General features: G+C 37.7%; 2 protein-coding genes across 5 annotated transcripts; one reads left to right on the top strand and one right to left on the bottom strand.

The window, feature by feature from the left end:
- On the top strand, positions 1-18,819 carry LOC133646899 (nucleobindin-2-like). Its single transcript, XM_062042802.1, has 13 exons — positions 1-118; positions 331-474; positions 541-648; positions 729-861; positions 8,339-8,442; positions 8,515-8,700; positions 9,671-9,761; positions 9,889-9,947; positions 10,032-10,124; positions 11,911-12,000; positions 14,455-14,625; positions 14,698-14,752; positions 15,869-18,819. The coding sequence occupies exons 2-13, from the start codon at positions 331-333 to the stop codon at positions 15,943-15,945; spliced, it is 1,311 nt and encodes a 436-aa protein (XP_061898786.1). The 5' UTR covers positions 1-118; the 3' UTR covers positions 15,946-18,819.
- On the bottom strand, positions 5,084-24,942 carry LOC133646900 (uncharacterized). 4 transcript variants are annotated; one of them, XM_062042806.1, is made up of 7 exons: positions 24,301-24,939; positions 23,993-24,117; positions 23,809-23,878; positions 19,654-19,810; positions 19,391-19,533; positions 17,801-17,911; positions 5,084-5,131 (listed from the first exon to the last, which is right to left on the bottom strand). In XM_062042806.1, exons 1-7 carry the CDS (start codon positions 24,451-24,453, stop codon positions 5,099-5,101), a joined length of 792 nt encoding a protein of 263 aa, XP_061898790.1. In that variant the 5' UTR covers positions 24,454-24,939; the 3' UTR covers positions 5,084-5,098. The 4 variants fall into 4 exon arrangements, with proteins under 4 accessions (XP_061898790.1, XP_061898789.1, XP_061898787.1 ...); XM_062042805.1 differs by lacking the exon at positions 5,084-5,131 and adding an exon at positions 14,724-14,820 and having other exon boundaries at positions 24,301-24,942; XM_062042803.1 differs by lacking the exon at positions 5,084-5,131 and having other exon boundaries at positions 16,963-17,911; positions 24,301-24,940.
- Between the last annotated feature and the right edge of the window lie 910 nt (positions 24,943-25,852).

The raw sequence follows: 25,852 nt of genomic DNA, 5'->3' as shown, positions 1-25,852 counted from the left end.
TGGTGACGGCGGCCAGCATGTCCGAAGCTGCTCGCGGCTCGCATTGGAGGCGGCAGGTGACAGCAGTAAACAAACAGCTAGCAAGAAGCTCTCTAAACAGTCCAAAGTGAAGCTCCAAGTAAGTCTCGCCTCACAAAATGAACATTCTTTTACAGCACCTGTGTTTTGTCGTCACAAATGTGATGTTTAATCATGCTGTGAAGCTTTTGTTGCTTTTAATCTGTTTTAGCTAACCAACATATGGGACAGGTGCTAGTTGTGGCAAGTTAGCACGTCTGCAAGCACAGGATCATGTCAACAGTTGTTGTTTATACCTGTGCATTCAACTAGATGGTGATGGTGGGAGGTAAAGCGCTGGCCCACTGTGCCCTGGTTCTGCTCAGTCTGTGGCTGTGCATCCACTCAGTGCCCATCAGTGTGAACAAGAGCGAAGAGAAGCCCCAACAGGAAGACCTGAAGGCCCCAGAAAGTGCCGTGAGTCACACAGGTGCGGCGTCCAGGCCAGTTCAAAAATACTAACGCTTTTCGTCCACGTCTCAGGACACCGGACTGCATTATGACCGCTACCTCAGGGAAGTCATCGAGTACCTGGAGAAAGACCCTCACTTCAGGGAAAAGTTAAAGAACACCAACATGGACGACATCAGGGTCAGTCTGCGATTTACCCGAATGGAAAAAAAACCATCTGTTGACTCACACGCTGTACTGAACTGTGTCCACCCCCGCAGGAAGGCAAACTGTCCAAAGAGCTGGACTTTGTCCACCACAGCCTGCGCACCAAGCTGGACGAGCTGAAGAGGGAGGAGATGACCAGGCTGAGGATGCTCATCAAAGCCAAACATGACATGGCGGCAGGAGACGGTAATTAAGCAGTGGTGTGTCGTCAAGGCCAGCAAGGCCTTCTCTGCTGGCCTAACATAACCAGAAATCATGATCATAATTAAAGATAAAAGTCATTTTTTATTTACTTTCCCTAAATATCTAAAAGTAGAATAATAGAATATACAAACCCCGTTTCCATACGAGTTGGGAAATTGTGTTAGATGTAAATATAAACGGAATACAATGTTTTGCAAATCCTTTTCAACCCATATTCAATTGAATGCACTACAAATACAAGATATTTGATGTTCAAACTCATAAACTTTTTTTTCTTTTCTGCAAATAATAATTAACTTAGAATTTCATGGCTGCAACACGTGCCAAAGTAGTTGGGAAAGGGCATGTCCACCACTGTGTTACATGGCCTTTCCTTTTTAACAACACTCAGTAAACGTTTGGGAACTGAGGAGACACATTTTTTAAGCTTCTTAGGTGGAATTCTTTCCCATTCTTGCTTGATGTACAGCTTAAGTTGTTCAACAGTCTCCGTTGTGGTATTTTAGGCTTCATAATGCGCCACACATTTTCAATGGGAGACAGGTCTGGACTACAGGCAGGCCAGTCTAGTACCCGCTCTCTTTTACTATGAAGCCACGTTGATGTAACACGTGGCTTGGCATTGTCTTGTTGAAATAAGCAGGGGTGTCCATGGTAACGTTGCTTGGATGGCAACATATGTTGCTCCAAAACCTGTATGAACCTTTCAGCATTAATGGCGCCTTCACAGATGTGTAAGTTACCCATGTCTTGGGCACTAACACACCCCCATACCATCACAGATGCTGGCTTTTCAACTTTGCGCCTATAACAATCCGGATGGTTCTTTTCCTCTTTGGTCCGGAGGACACGACGTCCACGGTTTCCAAAATGCGGACTCGTCAGACCACAGAACACTTTTCCACTTTGCATCAGTCCATCTTAGATAAGCTCAGGCCCAGCAAAGCCGACGGTGTTTCTGGGTGTTGTTGATAAACGGTTTTCGCCTTGCATAGGAGAGTTTTAACTTGCACTTACAGATGTAGCAACCAACTGTAGTTACTGACAGTGGGTTCTGAAGTGTTCCTGAGCCCACGTGGTGATATCCTTTACACACTGATGTCGCTTGTTGATGCAGTACAGCCTGAGGGATTGAAGGTCACGGGCTTAGCTGCTTACGTGCAGTGATTTCCCCAGATTCTCTGAACCCTTTGATGATATTACGGACCATAGATGGTGAAATCCCTAAATTCCTTGCAATAGCTGCTTGAGAAAGGTTTTTCTTAAACTGTTCAACAATTTGCTCACACATTGGTTGACGAAGTGGTGACCCTCGCCCCATCCTTGTTTGTGAATGACTGAGCATTTCATGGAATCTACTTTTATACCTAATCATGGCACCCACCTGTTCCCAATTTGCCTGTTCACCTGTGGGATGTTCCAAATAAGTGTTTGATGAGCATTCCTCAACTTTATCAGTATTTATTGCCACCTTTCCCAACTTCTTTGTCACGTGTTGCTGGCATCAAATTCTAAAGTTAATGATTATTTGCAAAATAATTAAAACATTTTATCAGTTTGAACATCAAATATGTTGTCTTTGTAGCATATTCAACTGAATACGGGTTGAAAATGATTTGCAAATCATTGTATTCCGTTTATATTTACATCTAACACAATTTCCCAACTCATATGGAAACAGGGTTTGTAGAATAGAATAGAATATATCTTTATTGTCATTGTACATTGTACAATGAAATTGTAAGCGAAACTAATTTAGTGTAAATTCATAACACATAAAAACATAAGAACATAGATAAATAGATAAAAATACATAAAAATACCAAGCACACAGCTCACACGCACAGTCTTTATTGTCGTCTTGTGTTCAGCGACACTATTGCTCTCGGGTAAAAAGTGTTCTTAAGTCTGTTTGTCCGGCATTTTATTGTCCTGTATCTCCTGCCCGAGGGCAGCAGTTCAAAAAGTTTATGTCCAGAGTGAGATGGGTCCCTTATGATGTTTTGGGCCTTTTTGAGGCACCTGGCACTGTACAGTTCATCTAGGGAGGGGAGAGAGCAGCCAGTGATCTTCATGGCAGTTTTTATGACCCTCTGAAGTGCATTTCTCTCTGTGGCGGCATAAATTATGTTTTTTTGAGAGGTAATCATTGAAGTCTGACATCACTGAAGGCCTAGGTGAAAAACGCACGGCCCGCCACTGTAATTATGGAGTGATTGTTGTACAAGGCAAAATGTGGTAATGAGACGCGCGCAGTGTTGAAACAACGAACGTTGTTTGGAAATGAAATACAGGAACGTCAATGTCAAGTTTTAAAAAAATACATTTAAGAAGAGAAAAGAAAGTAACAGAGGAAGGAGTCAACATGTGTGTAGCATTTTAAAAGGAAAACATTCGCATGCAACTGTGTCAGTTTTGGCTTAAGTCAGTGTTATTTTCTGTTATGTCGCACCCCCCACTCTCCCGCGCGGCGATAAATAGTATAATTTGTCTATTAAATTGTTATAAGTACACCTCTGCATAACATTGTACCCTTATTCGCAGGCAGGAAAACACACCGGTCTTTCCTCGTCTCCCACTGTAGTCACAGTGAAGCCTAGCACTACATGCTCTTTGTCATATTGTAGTACGGCAACAACAAAAAAAGCATGTTCCTCGAGGTCACGCGCCCGCCCAGGGGGGCCAGCTCCACTACTGGCTTAAGTCAACATGGAGAGACAAAGCTAGAGACGTTCCCACAATGACAAACACTACTTTAAAAGGGGAACTGCACTTTTTTGTCATTTTGCCTATCCTTCACAATCATTACGAGAGACAAGAAGACAAAGGGTTTTTTTTTTTTTTTTGCAGGCGAACATGTAAAAATTGGCTAGCAATGCAGCGAATAGAAGCAATCAATACTACCTCTAAAATACTTTAAAAGTGCATTTAAAAATCGTCAACAATACTTAATTTACATTCCGTAACCTGCATAATAACCAAACAGTAGCGACATTGTTATTGTAAGAGCGAACACTGAGGAACTTTTTCTTTAGCGTAGTAACACATCGGCATGCTTCGGTGTTAGCCGTAAAAGCAAACTACGGAAAGTGATAAGCTAGCTTCTACGTCAGCACGAAAGGTGTTTGAGTTTGTAATGCAGTGTTTCCCATAAACTGCCAAGATACCTGTGGCGGTGGGGGCGTGGCTATGGGCGTGGTCACCATGACATCATCGAGTAATTTGCATAATTTACTACAATGATATGATTTTCTCTAAAAAGGCTAAAAAAATGTATACTTACTAATTAATAACAGTTTTGTTTTAAACGTCCATCCATCCACCCATCCATTTTACAATATAATTACAACACTTTATGTACATATTTATATACAGATTTGAACAATAAGTTATTCACTGAAATATATTTATTAATTGTGGTTCTTAGAAAATATATATCTTATAAAATATAAAAGTTAAAATGTCTCTTAAAGCTCTGCCCCTTTAATTAGTGCATACTAAATAATTTAACTTTAGCCTACTACTACAACCATATTATTTACCAGCAACATAAAGTGAAACAGAGGCAGAGGTGTCCTGCCACAGTCAGTAACAAATAAACAGAAAACCGTAGTGGTCAAATACAAATAAGGAAACAAGAGAAGTATCCTACACTTCTCTTTTGTAAAGTAAATCTGAACAGCCTATATGAGCATCTACATCAACTATATGATTTGCCTGAGAAGCCAGGACAAAAAAAAATAATTAAAAAAAAAAATAAATTAATTTTTTAAAATTTGTGGCGGACGTAATTCTTTCGTGGCGGGCCGCCACAAATAAATGAATGTGTGGGAAACACTGTAATGTAATGCACAACACAATGCAATAGGACACCAATTTGTACTGAGTGAAAAACATGTACAATCATATTACAGTATCTGTAAAGTATTATTTCATGTTTTGTTTGCACACAGCTCGCCAGACAGCATATGTACTGTAGTTGTAATAACACGCATGATGTGCTGCGTGTATCATGATCGATATTTAAAGTGTGACTCACTCAATGGACAGTTGTGCATTTGGTCCAGATGGCCGGAGACATTCCTGTTGATTTTCGGTAAGCAATCCATTTATGTCGAAATAGCTTGTGTCCAAGTTTTACATAGCGTCAAAATCACTTTCACCTCACTCTCTAGGCTTCTGTCTGCTCCGACGTCTCACCCTTATTCTGTGCTGGTTTCTAGAAGCAGCAATTCCTCCTCAGTATATCCAGCTGGAAAAAGATAAGGTTGTCAATCCTCATTTGTCCAAAAACAGTCGTCTTCGTTGTCTGTTATTGATTCTGTCATGATAAGAACACACACACACGCCTTTGTTTTCAGAAGTAGGAACACACATTTGTTGCCAGAAGTCTGATGTGTGTTGCTATGGAAACATAAACTGATTAAAATGACCAAAATACAGTAAATATTGTACATATTACATATTGTTATGAACATGTCTGTTACTACATTTTATATATATATATATATATATATATATATATATATATATATATATATTTGCAGAGTGTATATAAAACGTTGATGGAGGGTTTTGAAGTTGTCTTAGAGGGCTTCTAAGGCTACAAAAAGTGACACACTAGCCGCATCTTTCAAGCGATTTTTATCATCTTTAAAATACATTTAAAAAAAAGACATGCGTTATTGTTTCTCATGATTGTGATTGATAGGCAAAATTAAAAAAAAAGTGCACTTCCCCTTTAAGTTTTGACATAGAGCGTAATATACACATATAATATACATAGGTTATAAATAATTTATAAAAATATACTCAATAAATTAAATAATTATTTTGTGAATAATTCTAATTTAATAATTAATAGTTATAAAAACAACTAAGCATATTCAAGAAATGTTGGCCCTAAATTAAAGAGGCCCTAATATGCAAAATCAATTGTTCTTACCTATTGGTACACACAGTTGTGTATTTGGGATCTGAAAATGTAATTGCGGAGATATTTATAAAATAATCTTGCCTTCCTTTTATACTTCCGCCAAACGAGCCGTTTGGAATTTGGAAAACCTGTGACGTTTTTTTGCACTGACAACACCACTGGATATTCATATATGATATAAATTTACCCAAAGTGTTTTGCGTGAGTCCGCCATCGTTGAGACGGTCAAAAAGTGGCTTGAAAACAGACTGTAAAAACATAATCTATGCAAAATTTTGACCAAAGAACCAACGTTATATGTTATGTAGACCACAAGAAAGTGTTATAAATGTAGAAAAATGAAACATGATATGACCCCTTAAAATGAAATACAGGAACGTGAATATCATGTAAAAAAAAAAAAACTTAAGAGGAGAAAAGAAAGTAACGGAGGAAGGAGTCGGAGTTAAGTTTTTTTTTTTTTTAAAGAAAAACACAAACAAATACAGCTGTGTCAGTTTTGGCTTAAGTCAACATGGGAAGATAAAGCTAGAAAGTTCCCACAGCGACAAACACTACTAAAGTTTGGATAAACATCATAATATACAAATATAATATAAATACGTTATACAAAAAAGTTGAATAATTTACTTTAAAAATTAAACAATTATTTTGTTAATAATTATTAAATACTTTTTTTAAGCATAGTCAAAATTTGGCCTAAATCAAGTGTTAAATTAACTCCTATGTATGTATTGCAGTACTCTATTTGGCTTATTTTCTATTATGTTGTTGTGTTGATTGATAAGGGTATTCACCAAGCAGGACGTCTGTTTCCGGGCTATGGGTGAACGATACAAACAACACAGCGGCTATTCTCGGCGTTATCTTCACCGCGACAATCAAGTTGACCAACTTTTCGCAGAACATCGTACATTTCGATGCCCTTCATCTTCAACTCCTGCCTCCTCAATAGCACATCTCCACGTTTGTGAGCCTTTGACGCTAGCAAAGGCTGGAGACGTAGCAGTACCGGGGTGTTATTTAATGCTAGTAAGAATGCTATCAGCAGCTGTCCAAGCAACGTTAAGGGGGGATGATCTCTGTTGATGCACTTCATCTTCGGCATCATCAGTTCCATTCGTTAATGTTTGAGCGATGTGGAATGACAAAACGGCACACGCAATGCCAACAACACGGCTAATGGTCGTAGCTGCGACAATCAAGTTAACCAACTTTTTGCAGAACAACTCACGCCCGTGGTTTCAGCCCAGTTCTTATTTAAAGGAAGTACCTAGGAAGTGAGAAAGTATTTCCAGGTAGTTGCTGGGTTGTAGTGGCCTGGTCAGGCTTAAAGGATCATCCAGGCTCCCAGTGAGTACAGTAGTCTACAGTCATCATCGGCGGTCACTTGAAAGAGTATGACGATCCTCCTGGTAGGGGTGTATCCCTTTATGGAGGATGCCTGAGCGTGACTTAGTTTAGCATGGGGAGACTGGTGCACAGACAGTCACACACGATCCTTGACAGAAATCGGGTCAGGGGCCAGTGGCATGGAGTCCAAGACGACTGGGGACCCTTTTCTGCTGCAGCCTTCTTCCGCTATCGCAGCCGTTGTGGTAGTATCTTAAATCTACCGTCTTCCGCCTGCTCCGCCGTTGAGGTCTTCACCGTATCCCTGGCTAGGGGGCAGGCAGGTATTAGGCCTTTGCCAAGGGCCACTTGGGGTAACAGTAGTAAAGGGGTTAACCTCCTAGTGCCCCAAGACCCCATAGAGGAGCCTCCACTGCCGGATGCACTTTAACGTCATGCCCAGGACAGTCTACAGTAGAACACACTCAGGGCTACTATATTGGGTGAAACGAGTGCAAAGGTGACCATATGGGTCTTATTTCATGTTTAGAGAGCTGTAATTATGTAAAAAAAAAAACATATTTAGAAGGTTAAGTTTTTTTAATGCTCTAACTATAAGTAACTATTTATTAATAATAATCTTACCTCCGGAAATGTGTTTTAATGACCAATTAGCCGCGATAAACAAGAGGTGACTAACAGAGTTGTCAAAGCTAACACGCTAACGCATGCGATCAATTACAAAAATAAATCGCTTCAAAATAAACCCACACCGGACGTAAGCAAAAAAAATGACGTGAATTTAAGTTAAATATTTGAAAAATGTTCGGGCATGACATTCTGACAATATAATTGCAATATTGTTGTTGTTTATTTAAAAGTGTATTTAAATTATGGAAGCAAGTAATTTATTGTGGTTAATAAAAATTCTAAAGTTTGATTAATGTGATTATGAAAATAAATAGTTTGACAACATTTAAAACAATAACATAAGATTGATGTATTCATTCAAAAGAAGAATACATTTATTTGTCTGTATATTTATAGCAGTGGGGGACCGATGCGCCTAAAGTCCGGATACATGCATAGAATAATACACGTCAAATATACAAACAAATGACAATTTAATTAATAATTAATAAATACATGATACAATATATGAATACTTTATTAAATAAATTGTCCTTACAGGCTGGAAGGTGGACCACCAGGCTCTGCTGAAACAGTTTGAGCACCTCAACCACGACAACCCGCACTCGTTTGAGAGCGAGGACCTAGGCCGCCTCATCCAATCGGTACTGTTCGCCATCGTCAGAGTGTACCAGGCCACGCATCTGAGCGTTTAGTGACACGCTGCTTCCCCGCAGGCCACACAGGACCTGGAGAACTATGACAAGGAACGCCATGACGAGTTCAAGCGCTACGAGATGTTAAAGGAGCACGAGAGGAGGGAGAAGCTGAAGAACATGACGGAGGAGGAGCGGAAGAAGGAAGAGCAGCACCACCAGGACATGAAGAAGAAACACGCCGACCACGACAAAATCAACCATCCTGTAAGTCACTAAGTTAACACACTTAACCCTTAAGGATCCCCCAAATGTGGTGAACCTTAAAGGTCCTAGGGACCCAAAAGGGTTTCAGCCATAAAAGTCTTATACATCATTCTTTTGTTTACCTTCAATGCTTAAATATCTAAATCAACGTCAGATCTGTCCGTCGATAAAGTTTTTTGAACATTGACCGTTTTTAATAAAAATCTTGTGGACCCTCAAGGATCCCACTCATAAAAGTGTTATAAGGAAGTCATATATCGATATTTTGTTATACTTTGATGGCTTGAATTTCTTGATCAACTTCAAATCTATTTTTATTTTATTTTATTAAATGTATTTATTTGTAATTAATTTTATAATAGTATCACCTTTTTAAAAATGGTTAAATATATATATATATATATATATATATATATATATATATATATATATATATATATATATATATATATATATATATATTATAACAATGATACAGTCAGTCTTCGCTACATTGTGCTTCAAATGTTTGTTTTTTTCATGTTTTAATTTTTTTAAAGCCTTTTCTACCATTTTTTTGGTCTTAAAGTAAGCATTTTCAAGCATAAAAATGACTAAATAAACTAAAAAATATCAATATTGCAGTAGTATTGGCCACTATAGGAGGCTAACCAATCAGAGAGCGCTGTTTTGTACCATGGCCACTGATTGGCTCATGCTCCGGCAGCATTACTATATGGGATTAAAGGAGTGTAAAGGTGTTTTTGTCTAGAGGGCTCTCTCTGTGTTAAAAAAAACTTTTTTAGAAGGTCGTAAACATGTTTTTTTTTGCTTTAGCTATAAAAATGTCTGATTTATGAATAAGGGATTCCTATTTCAGGGAAATGTATTCATCGTGGTCATGTCTGTAACTGATAAACAGCAACAAACTAGGGATTACTGTCCATAAAACCTCATGTTTGACATCAATTAAAGGTGTGTGTGCGTGTAGGGAAGTGAAGACCAGCTAAAGGAGGTGTGGCAGGAGTCTGACGGTTTGGACCCGGACGACTTTGACCCAAAGACCTTCTTCAAAATCCACGGTATCCTCAGAAGCCATACTTTCCACACTATTTTGTAGATCATGTGATCACCGTCTTTACGCACAAACATGATGTTGATGTTCTTGGAGGAAAATATGTTCATATGTCCATGGCTGTCACTGCACAGACAGCAATGGAGACGGTTTCTTTGACGAGAACGAGCTGGAGGCCCTCTTTGCTAAAGAGGTAATTGTCTTTAGCGTTTGTGTTCTACTTTATTGGCTTATTAAGTGTCGTCTTCCTATGTGTGTGTGTGTGTGTGTGCTGAAGCTGGATAAGGTCTACAACCCCAAGAATGAAGAAGACGACATGGTCGAGATGGAGGAGGAGAGACTGCGGATGAGAGAGCATGTGATGAACGAGGTATTATTGATAGCTACATTTTTATGATCATAATTATCATTATTGTCACTAGAATTTGAAATTCCAGTAGGAAAACCGGGAATTTTTGAAAATATTGATCCGAGCACAATTGCCCTAGATGATATGAATGGGTTGGTGTTAGAAAATCTGGAATCGGTTGAAAAATGTTGACGTACAGTAGTAACAGTTTGAATTTTAATTGGTATTTTGGAATTTCAGGAAAACCGGGAATTTGTACGGAAAAAAAAAAGATAACTAAAACGGCTGAAAATAGTGAACTGTGAAAACTTTCCAGAAAGAGGTGAAAATAGGGCTTTGTAAAACTGGGAATTCCTGGAATTCTTTTACTTGGAAAATGGTACTTTGATTGTCCAAGGTGAGTGGAGTGTGTGGATGGTGGAACGGTTCGAATCGGTTGACAAATGTGGGATAGGCAGTGGATTGTATATGTCCCATTCATTGTCAATAGGGAGAAAATTACCGGAAATTCTGGGAAAACCAGGAATTTTGGGAAAGGGACAACATCTTTTGCGTTCGAAATACAAGAAGAGCAGTGTGGGTTAATGGTTGAAAGGTTGGAGTAGGGGAAAAATGGCACAACATTTTGAGAACTTCAAGCATTGTATAACTATGAATACGTCCATTCATTTAAATGGGAATTCCCTGGAAATTTGGAAGTATCAGGAAAACCGGGAATTTTTTAAAAATAATTCCAAGATTGTCAAAGGTGAGTGGAGTGTGTGGATGGTGGAACGGTTCGAATCGGTTGAGAAATGTTGGAATTGTTCATGTTCGAAAAATGGCCCATTCATTTTCAATGGGCAAAATTACCCGGAAAACGGGGAATTCTGGGTAATCAGGGATGTTTAAAACCATTTTTTGGGGGGGCGCTCACGATTCCCGATCAAGCCGAACGTTTTGATACTTGCATGGTTCCGATCGGATGAAAAACTGTGGGCTGTGGAGCGTGCCAAAGTTTTTGGGCGAAATAACGATAAATAGATGATTTTTTGGTCCCGACGGGTTTTCGCTGGATTTTTTTTTTCCGTGATTGTCGCAAACTCGCAGCAGCTTTTTCAGAAAGTTGCGGCAAAAGTTGCGACATTTTGAGGCTCATTTAAAAAAAATATTGAATCAACTTGTGAGTTTATGAATTTGTTCTCGATATTTCACTGGTTGCTCGTAACAACAATTGGAAAACAGTGTATTGATGTTTTACTCTTTTAGTAGACACTAGATGGCAGTACACACTCATAAATCATTGTCAAATTACTATACTGTTCTAATTCATTGTCTTACCGTGGATGAATAAATGTTAAATATAAAATGTAAATGTAAACTCGAAGGGAAATGGTTGTGTACTACATTACCCAGAAGGCCTAGCACTGTAGACAGGAACAGGATGTAGGTCTGAGCTATGCAGGAGGACGACAAAGAAAAAGTGGATATATTGTTGCACCTGGTTGTTCCTGCTCTGTTTAGACAAGAAACAAACATACATTTTGATTTGACAGTTGACGTGCGCGTTTGAGCGTCGCTGAGAGACAAGTTTGATTGGAGAAAATGAAAATCCAAATCTCGGGTTTCCCAGAAATCCACATTTTCTGGCCCAAAAATTTCTATAGACATCAAAGGTCTTTTTTTTAAATTCTCTGTCACAATTTTCAAACCTTATTAGCAATGAAACAGTCCCCCAAGTTCTCCAAAGTCTGCGGGGTTTCCTCGCTTTTGGCCCCCTGTCCCAATACTTTAGTGTGAGAGCATGACGTGTGGGTCTCTCGCTCAGGTGGACACCAACAAGGACAGACTGGTGTCGCTAAGTGAGTTCCTGGCCGCCACAAATAAAGAAGAGTTTCACCAAAAGGAAGAGTGGGAGGTACGATGTCCGCCTTTTATAAAATATATTCTTTACAAGCCAATCAGAGGCTTCTTCTCCTTCCTGATGCCTTCTACTTCAGCAGTGTCAAACTCAAGGTTCAGGGGCCAGATCTGGCCCGCCACATCCTTTTATATGGCCCGTAAACACCTTAAAGAAATATGCGTCAATAAAGTATTTTATCTTTTTTTACTAAAAGTATTCGAACAAAATACATGTGCCGCATGCATTTGCACCTAAACGTTATCTAGCAATGCAACAGATATAGTTTCATACATCCAAAAAAAATGTTTTTTCCGTAAATAAATACCTAAATATCTGCTTGACTTATGGTTTTAAAGCAAGTTATCCATCACATTAATGTTACACTGTAAAAATTGTAATAATACATTTTAAGGTAAAATTCAGGTGACTGAACTGCCAGTTTTTTACCTTAAAATCTGAGCGGACACTTTTTTACTGTAAAAATTGTACAGTTTTTCTGGGAAACGACAAATGTAGAATTTTAAGTAAAAAAAAACAAAAAACATTGGTACTGTTTTTACATTTAGTAATATGCTGTAAAAAAAAACCCCACTTAATTTGATTGTAAAATTCTGGCAACTGAGATACCAGTTTTTGGACTGTAACATTTACGGTGATTTTTACAGCATATTACTGTAAATGGAGAAACAGTACCACTGTGTTATTACGATAAAATTCTGCCAACTGAGCAGCCATTTTTTTTACTGTAAATAAGGGTGGGACAGTTTTTACATTTACAGTAATGCACCGGGGAAACAACAAACGTATAATTTCACCGTAAAAAAACATTGGAATGGTTTTTACATTTACAGTAATATGCTGTAAAAAAAAACAACACTGTAAATGTGACTGTAAAATTCTGGTAACTGAGATGACAGTTTTTGGACTGTAAAATTGACTGATTTTTACAGCATATTACTGTAAGTGGAAAAACAGTACCACTATTTTTTACAATAAAATTCTGGTGACTGAGCTGCCATATTTTTACTCTAAAAAGTACAGTGATGTTTACAGCATATACTGTAAATGGAAAAACAGTACCACTGTTTATTAATGATAAAATTTTGGCGACTGAGCTGCCAATTTTTTACTGCAAAATCTATGGTGATTTTTTTACAGAATATTAGTGTAAATGGAGAAACGGTACGTACGATAAAATTCTGGCAACTGATCGACCAGTTTTTTTACTGTAAAAACGGTGGTACCGTTTTTCATGGAAAGAACAAGTGTAGAATTTTACCGTAAAAAAACAACTATTGGTACCGTTTTTACATTTACAGTAATATGCTGGTAAAAAACACCATAAATTTGACTATAAAATTCTGGCGACTGAGCTGCCAGTTTTTTACCGTAAAATGTAATGTGTTATTTTATAGCACGAAGAAACAGTATCACTGTTTCACGATAAAATTCTGGCAACTGAGCAACCAATTTTCACTGTAAAAAAAGGGAGACTGTTTTTCCATTTACAGTAATACACCAGGGAAACAACAAACGTGTAATTTTACGGTAAAAAAACATTGGTACGGTTTTTACATTTACAGAACATCCTGTAAAAAACATGTACATTTGACTGTAGAATTATGGCAACTGGGCTGCCAGTTTATACCGTAACATTTACGGTGATTTTTACAGCATATTAGTGTAAATGGAGAAACATTACCGCTATTTTTTTACGATAAAATTCTGGCGACTGAGCTGCCAATTTTTTACTGTAAAAACGTAAATTTGACTGTAGAATTATGGCAGCTAAGCTGGCAGTTTTTACCATAAATCTTACGGTGATTTTTACAGCATATTACTGTAAATGGAGAAACATTACCGCTATTTTTTTACGATAAAATTCTGGTGACTGAGCTGCCAATTTTTTACTGTAAAAACGGTGATACCATTTTTCAGGGAAACAATAAACATGGAATTTTACCGTAAAAAAACATTGGTACTGTTTTTACATTTGCAGTAATATGCTGTCTGTAAAAAAAAAAATAAAAAAAAAATACATTTAATATGACTGCAAAATTCTGTTGACTTAACTGCTAGTTTTTTACCGTAAAATATACATGTTTTTTTACAGCATATTACTGTAAATGGAGGAAGAGTACCACTGGTTTTTACGATAAAATACTAGCAACTAATAGGCCAGTTTTTTTTGTAAAACATGGTGGTACCGTTTTCGGAGAAACAAAAAACGTAGAATTTTACCTTAAAAAAATATTGCTACTGTTTTTCCATTTACAGTAATATGCTGTAAAAACACTGTATATTTAACTGTAAAATTCTGCTGACTGAGCTGCAGTTTTTTTCCGCAATTGAGGCAATTGTGTAACAATATCATTCCCAGTTAGATACGGACCTCAGAGGGAAGCCATAACTGCAATGTGGCCCCTCAATGAAAATGACTTTGACAGCCTTGTTCTACTTGATGGACAGACCTTGGAGCAGAACTCCATGTTCACAGAGGAGGAGCTGACGGCGTACGAGCAGCAGCTGGCCAACGAGGAGAAGATGATCATAGACAAGGCGGCTGACCTGCAGAAGCAGAGGGAGGAGCTCCAAAAGAAGCAGGAAGAACTAAACGCTCAGAAGCACGATCTTCAGCAGGTCCCTAAACACCTCACCGGCATTGAGCTCATGTCCGAAGAGCTTCACTCTGCTGCTGTGCTCTCCTTCCAGGCTGTGGATGATCTGCAGAGGAGGAAGGTCCAGGGCTTAAAGTCAGAGGACACAGGTCAGTAATGACGTCGTTGGCTCCACGAGTGCATTTAGAGTCTTCTTTGGCTTTTTTGACAAGTCGACCTGTAAAAGTATTAAAAGAGGGGAAATGTAACAATAACCATAGAACCCAAAAGAGTCTGGCTGCTCATCCAGAACAGATTGGGTTGGACTTAACATCTCCCGCTTCGCATAAGTGTGCTCACACTGAGAAACGCAGCAAAATGCAGCCAGTACTTGGATGTGCATACACCTGTATGTATGTATATATATATGCATATGTATATATGTCTATATACACATATACATATATTGGGTAAATAATGTGATAAAACGAGTAAAACATAAATACCATCCATCTTCTACCGCTTGTCCCTTTCTGGGTCGCGGGGGTGCTGGAGCCTATCTCAGCTGCATTCGGGCGGAAGGCGGGGTACACCCTGGACAATTTGCCACCTCATCGCAGGGCCAACACAGATAGACGGACAACATTCACACACTAGGGCCAATTTAGTGTTGCCAATCAACCTATCCCCAGGTGCATGTCTTTGGAGGCGGGAGGAAGCCGGAGTACCCGGAGGGAACCCACGCAGTCACGGGGTGAACATGCAAACTCCACACAGAAAGATCTCGAGCCCGGGATTGAACTCAGGACCTTCGTATTGTGAGGCACATGCACTAACCACTGTTCCACCGTGCTGCCCAAAACATTTGTTTTTCAGTTTGTGTTGAAATCTTGTGCTTTCTGAGGTGAAGGTTACTAGGATTGATAACCAATTCATAACAAAGCAAGTTGATTCAAAGTCATTGAGACAAGCATCAAAACATTGCAACTTTGCAGTCAGGTTGTGAAAAAAGCTGTCACGAATTGCAGCACTTTATAAGACACAACAATCACAAAAAACAAACAGTGAAGTCTTGGAGGGACAGACTAATCGTAATCCATTACTTACCGCTTTTTCTTCTCTTCTTTTTAAGAGTAAATTGCAACCACTGGAGTTTGTTGTTGCTGCGTCACTTTATGTTGGAATATTGCTGTGTGAGAAGAACTGTATCACTGAGTGATATACTGTATGGTGGCTACAGCTAGGCTCAAATGTCATATTTTTTTTGGTGTGTATTTTTGTTACAGCGGAGTCTGTAGTCGCTGGAGGCGGACCGGCGCTAACCATCCAACAACAAGACCCACCTGTGCCTGGACAGTCTTAACGGGCCCAGCTGGCAGGGAGTGTGCATGTGTTTGTCTCGACTGCAATGTTTCCTCCTTTTCCTGTATTTCTCTTCTTTTAACACCACTGGTTTAAGACAGGCCGACATGAGCCAATACTGCAGGGGTGTCCAAAAGGTACTATTGGCAATATTCTACACAAAATGAAACATGGTGGAGGAGGATTAGGGCCGCATTGGGGGGAAAAAAGGTCACAAAGCTATCAAAATTATCATAATTCTTGAAATACATTTAACAGCTTGTCTTACACTGGAGTAGTTTAAGTGTCTTCAGTAGAAATTAAAATATATAATATATACGTATATATATACACACGTATATATATATATTACATATATATTAAATATATTTATTATATATATCGTAATGTGAGAAAATATGGAAAACTTTAAGGGAGTAAATAATTTTACAAGGTTTATATAATATATATATATATTACATATATTATAAAATATATATATTACATATACAGTATATGATATATATAAAATAGCGTCTGTGTGTATAAATATACATATAATTATATTATGTATATATATATATATATATATAAGTTAAAGTTCAAGTACCAGTGATTGTCACACACACACTAGGTGTGGCGAAATTATTCTCTGCATTTGACCCATCACCCTTGATCACCCCCTGGGAGGTGAGGGGAGCAGTGGGCAGCAGCGGTGGCCGCGCCCGGGTATCATTTTTGGTGATTTAACCCAATTCCAACCCTTGATGCTGAGTGCCAAGCAGGGAGGTAATGGTTACACACAATTATATATTTATAAAATATATATAATATAATCTCTCTTGTATGTTTCCTTGAATGAGGGAAAGTTTGGACACCCTTTCAGTTTGGAACAAACCTGTTTTCTGTACACTGCCATCATGCAAACTCAGAAGAATGTAATTGATTTCAAATATGTATTTATTCATGCCAGCTAATGGCGTTTTACGCCTAAAGTCTGACAATCATGTAGCTGATGGAAGAATTGTCTTTATTATTATTTTTAAAGCGGCCGCCAAACTGCACACCTTTTGATTTATTTACCACAAAGTTTTCGTTTGGCTTTTATTGTTCTTATACAGTTCAATATAGCTACCGTTGTCATGACAACCACAGCAATGAAGACTACTTTAATACCAATGTCTTGTGCAACTAGCACTTCCTGTACATTCCACCACGTCATGTCTCCCCGTGGCAATAAAGTGAACGAGGCTGCAACTTTTCACACGTGCGTACGAACCATCACCAAAATCCTCACTTAGCAGTCCAGCGACGTCCAACACAGGCGGCGCTAGCGCTACTGGGCGTACATGTAGCCCACGCGCTCGGCGACGTAGGCGCCAAGCCGCACCGGCTGAATAAGTGTACGTTATATGACGCATAAATAACCAACTGAGAACGTGCCTGGTATGTTAACGTAACATATTATGGTAAGAGTCATTCAAATAACTATAACATATAGAACATGCTATACGTTTACCAAACAATCTGTCACTCCTAATTGCTAAATCCGATGAAATCTTATACGTCTAGTCTCTTACGTGAATGAGCTAAATAATATTATTTGATATTTTACGGTAATGTGTTAATAATTTCACACATAAGTCGCTCCTGAGTATAAGTCGCACCCCTGGCCAAACTATGAAAAAAAACTGCGACTTATAGTCCGAAAAATACGGTACATAGCTAGCAACATCTGCACACGCAGAAACTAAGTACACTTGTTAAAGTGCACTGAAGGAAGCATTCTAGTGCAGCACGAACGAGACAAATATTTTGTATATGCTCACTTTCCACAAAATGAGCATTAAAAAAAAAAAAGAAGTGAGATTTCTGACCAGAGAGACAAACTGGTCGCTGGTCCAACGCTGCATCATGTCAGCGATGTTGACCAGTATGGCCCCGGGGATGCAAGGAGCAGTGATGAACTCACCAGAACCTTCCAGCACCTGGAATGTCAGAAATAAACAGGAAGTTACGTCACATGTAAATCAGTCAGACTAAGTTAATATTGTGGTATTATTACCACTGCTTCACTTCTTTTGTATGACACTTCCTGTTAGCATCTTACTTCAAACAACACTTACATTTCACAACTGTTTATCTCGCGCTCTGCAACTAAACGACCTCCAACGCTTCAATTGATGCCAAGCTATTTTTTTCCCCAGGTGGGGTCATGTTTTATTCCCGGTTTACTTTCCAGTCTCTTCAGGATTTTATAGGCTTTTTGTGTGATTGTTGCGGCCTAGAATGCCCGAATTCACAGCAGCTTTTTCAAAAAGCTGCGGCCAAAGTAACGATGGCTTGAGGCTTTTTTCCTCCACAATAACATTTAAACAATTTGTGATTTTATGAATTTGTTATCAATGTTCTAGGTGATCTTGTTTCCTTAACCTCAAAATGAACAGAAAAACAACTACTGCATTGATGTTTTACTCGTTTTATACCACACAGACATCAAAGTAGACACTAGGTGGCAGTAAAAGCACACAATCAGAGCTCATCCTCAAATTGCTGTCAATTGTTTTAATTAATTTTAGCTAATAATAGTAACAATAAGGGGTGTGTATCTTTGGGCTCCGGACAATTCGAACCGATTACAATCCCTGGGGTGACGATTCAATTCAGAACTGATTCTCGATTCAACATGATTCTCAATGTAATATTTGATATAATAATTATAATGAAACTTTTTCAAAACAGGTTACAGGTTAGAAAATCTCTTTTTGGTTGCATGGAGATGACCTAAAAACATACTTTAGAAAATTGATTATAAGAAATAAGTGTGTGGTTTATATATATATATATATATATATATATATATATATATATATATATATATATATATATACACATACATACATACATACATACACACATACATACTGGCCGCAGTGTCCTCAGCTGGTTGTTCAGGGGAGTGTGAAGGTCACATTTATTTGTGCATCTGGTTTGCGGTAGGAATGTCTCATCGACACAAAAGCAAAAAAGCTATCCACATATGCAAATTCAATACAAATACAAAATCAAGCATATTTATATTCAAATCTCAAAAATATATTTACAAATACACATTTATTTATACAAATTCTTGATTTATTTGTATGTCACATTTTTATATTTACAAATTTTATTTGTGTATATTTTTAAATCTCAAAAATATATATTTACAAATACGCATTTATTTATACAAATTATGTATTTATTTGTATATCGTATTTGTATATTTATTAATATATGCATATGTATTAATATCATATTCCATCCATATATAAATTGATGTGAGACAATTCTACTTCCATAGCTTAGTGCTGTAAGCCAGGCTAAAGGGGAGGACGACAATTGTGCATTTAAGAAATATGTAGTGGATATTGTTACATGTTAGATGGTAGGTTGGGGACTGCATGTTTTCAGAACGGTTTCCTCACCTGCAGACCTTCAGAATCCTGGAACAACAAGGTAATGCTCCCGTAGTCGGAATGCTGGCCACATCTCAGCTGGCCCTCCTTGGCCACTTCTCTGTGGACCGGAGGGTAGTAGATGGAACGGAGCGTCGTTGGGTTCTCATCATCTGCAAAATAAACATACATGCTTTCATCAGGATGTCACTCAGTTTCTGTTCACCACAGCTCCCCCTGGTGGCCGCTATGCTAAAAAAACAGAATACGGAGATGTGAGGACCGGCACGTACTTCCAATCAGGCGGTGAGCGCTCAAGAACACGTCGGGGTCCAGGTCCAGACCGTGGGCGATCACCTTCAAAATCCGCAGGCTTAGCTCTTTGCAGCGCTGGTAAAAGGCCGTCATGGTCTCCTGGAATCCCGCCACAACCTCAGAGGGGGGCCATTTCTACACAAGATAGTGGAATAGGATTCTTGAAACTTTTGGCCTGAAGTTGATAAATGCTCAATGGAATCCACGTTGTATTGGAGCCTCTGAAGATACAAGACCAAAAACAGATGGTAGATAGTTGAGAAAATCCATGATCATTGGTTGGTTTGCTTTTGCTGAGTCACGATTGGTTAAGGTTTGGGCAAAACATTCCGACAGGCCAATCAGAGGCGAGATAGGGCGGAGCATGACGTTTTAAACCAGAAATCAAAATCAAAACAGTAATGAGGCGAGGGTCTTGTTGAAATAATTATGTTTCTTCCACGGCGCAACAATAGGCCATTTATTAGTACTTTTATTTATTGAAATTATTTTTAACATTTTATAACCTTCTGTTTTGTTCTGGCTAACTTGACAGTGCACAGATGTGTGAGCAAACACTGGTATAAAAGTTACATAGGATTCCAGTCCTGGCTCAAAAATATTTTCCCTTTTATTTAGGTTTGTTCTTGTAAAGATGGAGTTTGTTAATGTCTGTTTTACACTTTTCCTTTGGCCAGATGATTGTTATTTTGCCCCCATCTTTCTGTTGAAACAGTCATTTAAAACTTTGTTGATGTCTCCTAGTGGTAATAAGTGTACTTACAATGTAAGGATTTAAAAAATAAAAAAAAGCATGTATCAGCAGCAATAATTGTACTATTAGTGTACTGACTTGGCCAGAATATTAACAAAATAGCATGTACAGTATTAAGTGTACTTACCATGTCAGAATGTTAAAAAAGTAGCATTTAAGTAAGTGTACTTACTGTTTCAGCACGTTAAATAGGTATCAGTAAGTATTGTTGTGATAAGTATACTTACGATGTCAGAATGTTAAAAAGTAGCATGTACAATATTATTGTGTTAAGTATACTTACAATGTCAGCATGTTAAAAAGTAGCATGTATTAGTTAGTATTATAGTGCTAAGTATATTTACTATGTCAGCATATTATTGTGTTAAGTATACTTACTATGTCAGCATGTTAAAAAGTGTAGCATGTATCAGTTAGTATTATAATGCTAAGTTTATTTATATGTCAGCGTACTATTGTGATAAGTATACTTACTATGTCAAGATGTTAAAAAGTAGAATGCATCAGTATTATTGTGTGAAGTATACTGACCATGTCAGCATGCAGCATGTACAATATTATTGTGTTAAGTATACTCACTATGTCAGAATGTTAAAAAAGAGCATGTACAATATTATTGTGATAAGTATACTTACTTTATCAGGATGTTAAAAGAGCATGTGCAGTATTATTGTGATAAGTATACTTACTCTCTCAGGATGTTAAAAAGTAGAATGCCTCAGTATTATTGTGTTAAGTATACTTACTATGTCAGCATGCAGCATGTACAATATTATTGTGTTAAGTATACTCACTATGTCAGAATGTTAAAAAGGAGCTTGCACAATATTATTGTGATAAGTATACTTTATCAGGATGTTAAAACGGAGCATGTGCAGTATTATTGTGATAAGTATACTTACTATCTCAGGATGTTAAAAAGTAGAATGCCTCAGTATTATTGTGTTAAGTATACTTACTATGTCAGCATGCAGCATGTACAATATTATTGTGTTAAGTATACTCACTATGCCAGAAAGTTAAAAAGGAGCTTGCACAATATTATTGTGATAAGTGGACTTACTTTATCAGGATGTTAAAAAGGAGAATGTGCAATATTATTGTGATAAGTATACTTACTCTCTCAGGATGTTAAAAAGTAGAATGCCTCAGTATTATTGTGTTAAGTATACTTACTATGTCAGCATGCAGCATGTACAATATTATTGTGTTAAGTATACTCACTATGTCAGAATGTTAAAAAGGAGCTTGCACAATATTATTGTGATAAGTATACTTACTTTATCAGGATGTTAAAACGGAGAATGTGCAGTATTATTGTGATAAGTATACTTACTATCTCAGGATGTTAAAAAGTAGAATGCCTCAGTATTATTGTGTTAAGTATACTTACTATGTCAGCATGCACAATATTATTGTGTTAAGTATACTCACTATGCCAGAAAGTTAAAAAGGAGCTTACACAATATTATTGTGATAAGTGGACTTACTTTATCAGGATGTTAAAAAGGAGAATGTGCAGTATTATTGTGATAAGTTTACTTACTCTCTCAGGATATTAAAAAGTAGAATGGCTCAGTATTATTGTGTTAAGTATACTTACTATGTAAGCATGCAGCATGTACAGTATTATTGTGTTAAGTATACTCACTATGCCAGAATGTTAAAAAGGAGCTTGAACAATATTATTGTGATAAGTGGACTTACTTTATCAGGATGTTAAAAAGGAGCATGTGCAGTATTATTGTGATAAGTATACTTACTCTCTCAGGATGTTAAAAAGTAGAATGCCTCAGTATTATTGTGTTAAGTATACTTACTATGTCAGCATGTACAATATTATTGTGTTAAGTATACTCACTATGTCAGAATGTTAAAAAGGAGCATGCACAATATTATTGTGATAAGTGGACTTACTTTATCAGGATGTTAAAAAGGAGAATGTGCAGTATTATTGTGATAAGTACACTTACTCTCTCAGGATGTTAAAATGTAGAATGCCTCAGTATTATTGTGTTAAGTATACTTACTATGTCAGCATGCAGCATGTACAATATTATTGTGTTAAGTATACTCACTATGTCAGAATGTTAAAAAGGAGCTTGCACAATATTATCGTGATAAGTATACTTACTTTATCAGGATGTTAAAAAGGAGCATGTGCAGTATTATTGTGATAAGTATACTTACTCTCTCAGGATGTTAAAAAGTAGAATGCCTCAGTATTATTGTGTTAAGTATACTTACTATGTCAGCATGCAGCATGTACAATATTATTGTGTTAAGTATACTCACTATGTCAGAACGTTAAAAAGGAGCTTGCACAATATTATTGTGATAAGTATACTTACTTTATCAGGATGTTAAAAAGGAGAATGTGCAGTATTATTGTGATAAGTATACTTACCTTCTCAGGATGTTAAAAAGTAGAATGCCTCAGTATTATTGTGTTAAGTATACTTACTCTGTCAGCATGCAGCATGTACAATAATATTGTGTTAAGTATACTCACTGTGTCAGAATGTTAAAAAGGAGCTTGCACAATATTATTGTGATAAGTATACTTTATCAGGATGTTAAAAAGGAGCATGTGCAGTATTATTGTGATAAGTATACTTACTTTATCAGGATGTTAAAAATGAGAATGTGCAGTATTATTGTGATAAGTATACTTACCTTCTCAGGATGTTAAAAAGTAGAATGCCTCAGTATTATAGTGTTAAGTATACTTACTATGTCAGCATGCAGCAAGTACAATATTATTGTGTTAAGTATACTCACTGTGTCAGAATGTTAAAAAGGAGCTTGCACAATATTATTGTGATAAGTATACTTACTTTATCAGGATGTTAAAAAGGAGCATGTGCAGTATTATTGTGATAAGTATACTTACTCTCTCAGGATGTTAAAAAGTAGAATGCCTCAGTATTATTGTGTTAAGTATACTTACTATTTCAGAATGTTAAAAAGGAGCTTGCACAATATTATTGTGATAAGTATACTTACTTTATCAGGATGTTAAAAAGGAGAATGTGCAGTATTATTGTGATAAGTATACTTACCTTCTCAGGATGTTAAAAAGTAGAATGCCTCAGTATTATTGTGTTAAGTATACTTACTATGTTAGCATGCAGCATGTACAATATTATTGTGTTAAGTATACTCACTATGTTAGAATGTTAAAAAGGAGCATGTACACTATTTTTGTGATACGTGTACTTACTTTATCAGGATGTTAAAAAAGAAGCATGTGCAGTAGTATTGTGTGAAGTATACTTACTTTGCCAGCATGTTATTGTGTTAAGTATACTTACTATGTCAGCAGGTTGCATCAAGTATACTTACTATGTCAGTGTATTGATGAGTTAAGTGTACTTACTATGTCAGGATGTAGTGAAGTCATGTTGAACGACTCTTTTAGATCTGCTGCTGGTGTTCCTGGATCCACCCTCAAAATAAAAATATATGTATATATATTTTTCTAAGAAAATAGATTGTGTGAATATTTCTGGGCATATGTAACAATAATTAGCCAATAGTGTGGAACATAGTCGTGTTATTACCTTTCCGTCTCCATGGGGATCCAGCCGTGCAGGGGACAGTTGGGCAAGCTTTTCCTGATGAATGTCTTCTTAAAGCGGTCTGGCTGCAGGAAGAACCTTCGGGAAGCTTCCATGAGGTCATCCACCTGGACGGGACACGACACTTTACAATGGATTGATTGATTGATTTAAACTTGTATTAGTAGATTGCACAGTACAGTACATATTCCGTACAATTGACCACTAAATGGTAACACCCGAATACGTTTTTCAACTTGGTCCACGTTAATCAATTCATGGTAACATCCGCGCTGTCGTCGTCGTCTCACCTCCGCCTGCGTGACGCCGGTGTTGTCCAGGAAGACGAAGCCCACTCGGGTAAAAGCTTCTTTCACGTCCCTGCTCAGGCGGTCCAAGTCTGCGGGACAAATGTCCTCCACGTCGAGGGCGAAAGCGCTGAAGTCCACAACAGGGAAGCTCATTGTTTCGAAAGTCTGTTTTTTTTTACTTTAGTAACTAAAAACTTGTGTCTTGTGTCATTTAAAAAGACACTTTGGGGTGGGGGTGGTCAGCTTCGTCACGTGACCCGCCTCAGCCAATGCGAGAGGAGCAATCAGCCGCGCTCGTCTTTTCAGGTGTCAGCCATGTTGAATGTTTTCACACTACTTTATGAACTTGTATTTAGGCTTATTACAAGATTCTTTAAATGTTAACCTGAATTAAAGCGGCTTTTTGAACTTTTACATGGACTTATTACAAGATTATTTCTTATTTTACCTGAATTAAAGCTGTCGTGTTAAGGTAGCTGCTCGCTCAATCGTCAGTGGGCTCCGCCCCCTTCTGAGTCCAAACCACGGAATTTACGCCCCCTCCACGGGGCAAAAACACGTCGCATGAGCGATGTCTGGACTCTGGCGCGATACATGGCGGCCTTTGAAACCTTTTGTAAATCCTTTAGTGTGAGAGTTTCCTCTTTAGTGGGTCGGCAGGCGCCGTGGGGCATGCAGTGATTGACAGCCGGGAAAGCCAATCACAGATGAGTTTAGTTCGGCCCGAGCGGAAGTGGGATGATGTACATTGTTGGATTGATTGATTGAAACTTTTATTAGTAGATTGCACAGTTCAGTACATATTCCGTACAATTGACCACTAAATGGTAAAACCCGAATAAGCTTTTCAACTTGTTTAAGTCGGGGTCCACGTAAATCAATTCATGGATTTCCCTCAAAGATTCCAAACTGTCTCCTGTTTTCTGAAAGTGATATTATTTTGGGGATTTTAAGACAGGAAAACAATATGAAAATGTGTCTGTCATGGGTATTTTTATTTTTGATTTCACAAGTGTGTATTTTTCAAGAGAAAGCCATCCTTCCTCACCTTTGATTGATTGATTGAAACTTTTATTAGTAGATTGCACAGTACAGTACATATTCCGTACAATTGACCACTAAATGGTAACACCCGAATAAGTTTTTCAACTTGTTTAAGTTAATCAATTCCATAAAGAACTTCTCAGCTTTTAAAGGGGAACTGCTCTTCCCCCCCCCCCCCCCCCTATCATTCACAATCCCTATTTAAGACAAAAACATATGTTTTTTTATACATTCTAAGTCGTAAAATACGGCAAGCACGAGGTGGCTAACAAGGCCGCTAATGAAGCCTTCCAAAAAACATCCAAAAACGTGACCTGAATGTTAACCAAGTATTAGCCATATTGTTATTATAAGCGCAAACACAGACAAAGCACTTTTAGAGGCGCTGTCATCACAGAGAGCTAACTAGCTTATGCTGCTATATTGACATGTCGAGCTGCTGCCTCGCCTCTGAGTTGGTGAAAGTTTATTCTCGATTATAAATCATGCCTCTCACCTGGGTAGTAAA

This window comes from Entelurus aequoreus, linkage group LG03 (assembly GCF_033978785.1).
Source record: "Entelurus aequoreus isolate RoL-2023_Sb linkage group LG03, RoL_Eaeq_v1.1, whole genome shotgun sequence".
Lineage (NCBI taxonomy): Eukaryota > Metazoa > Chordata > Actinopteri > Syngnathiformes > Syngnathidae > Entelurus > Entelurus aequoreus.
Note: the sequence above shows the minus strand (reverse complement) of the source record. Positions and strands in the feature narration are given on the sequence as shown.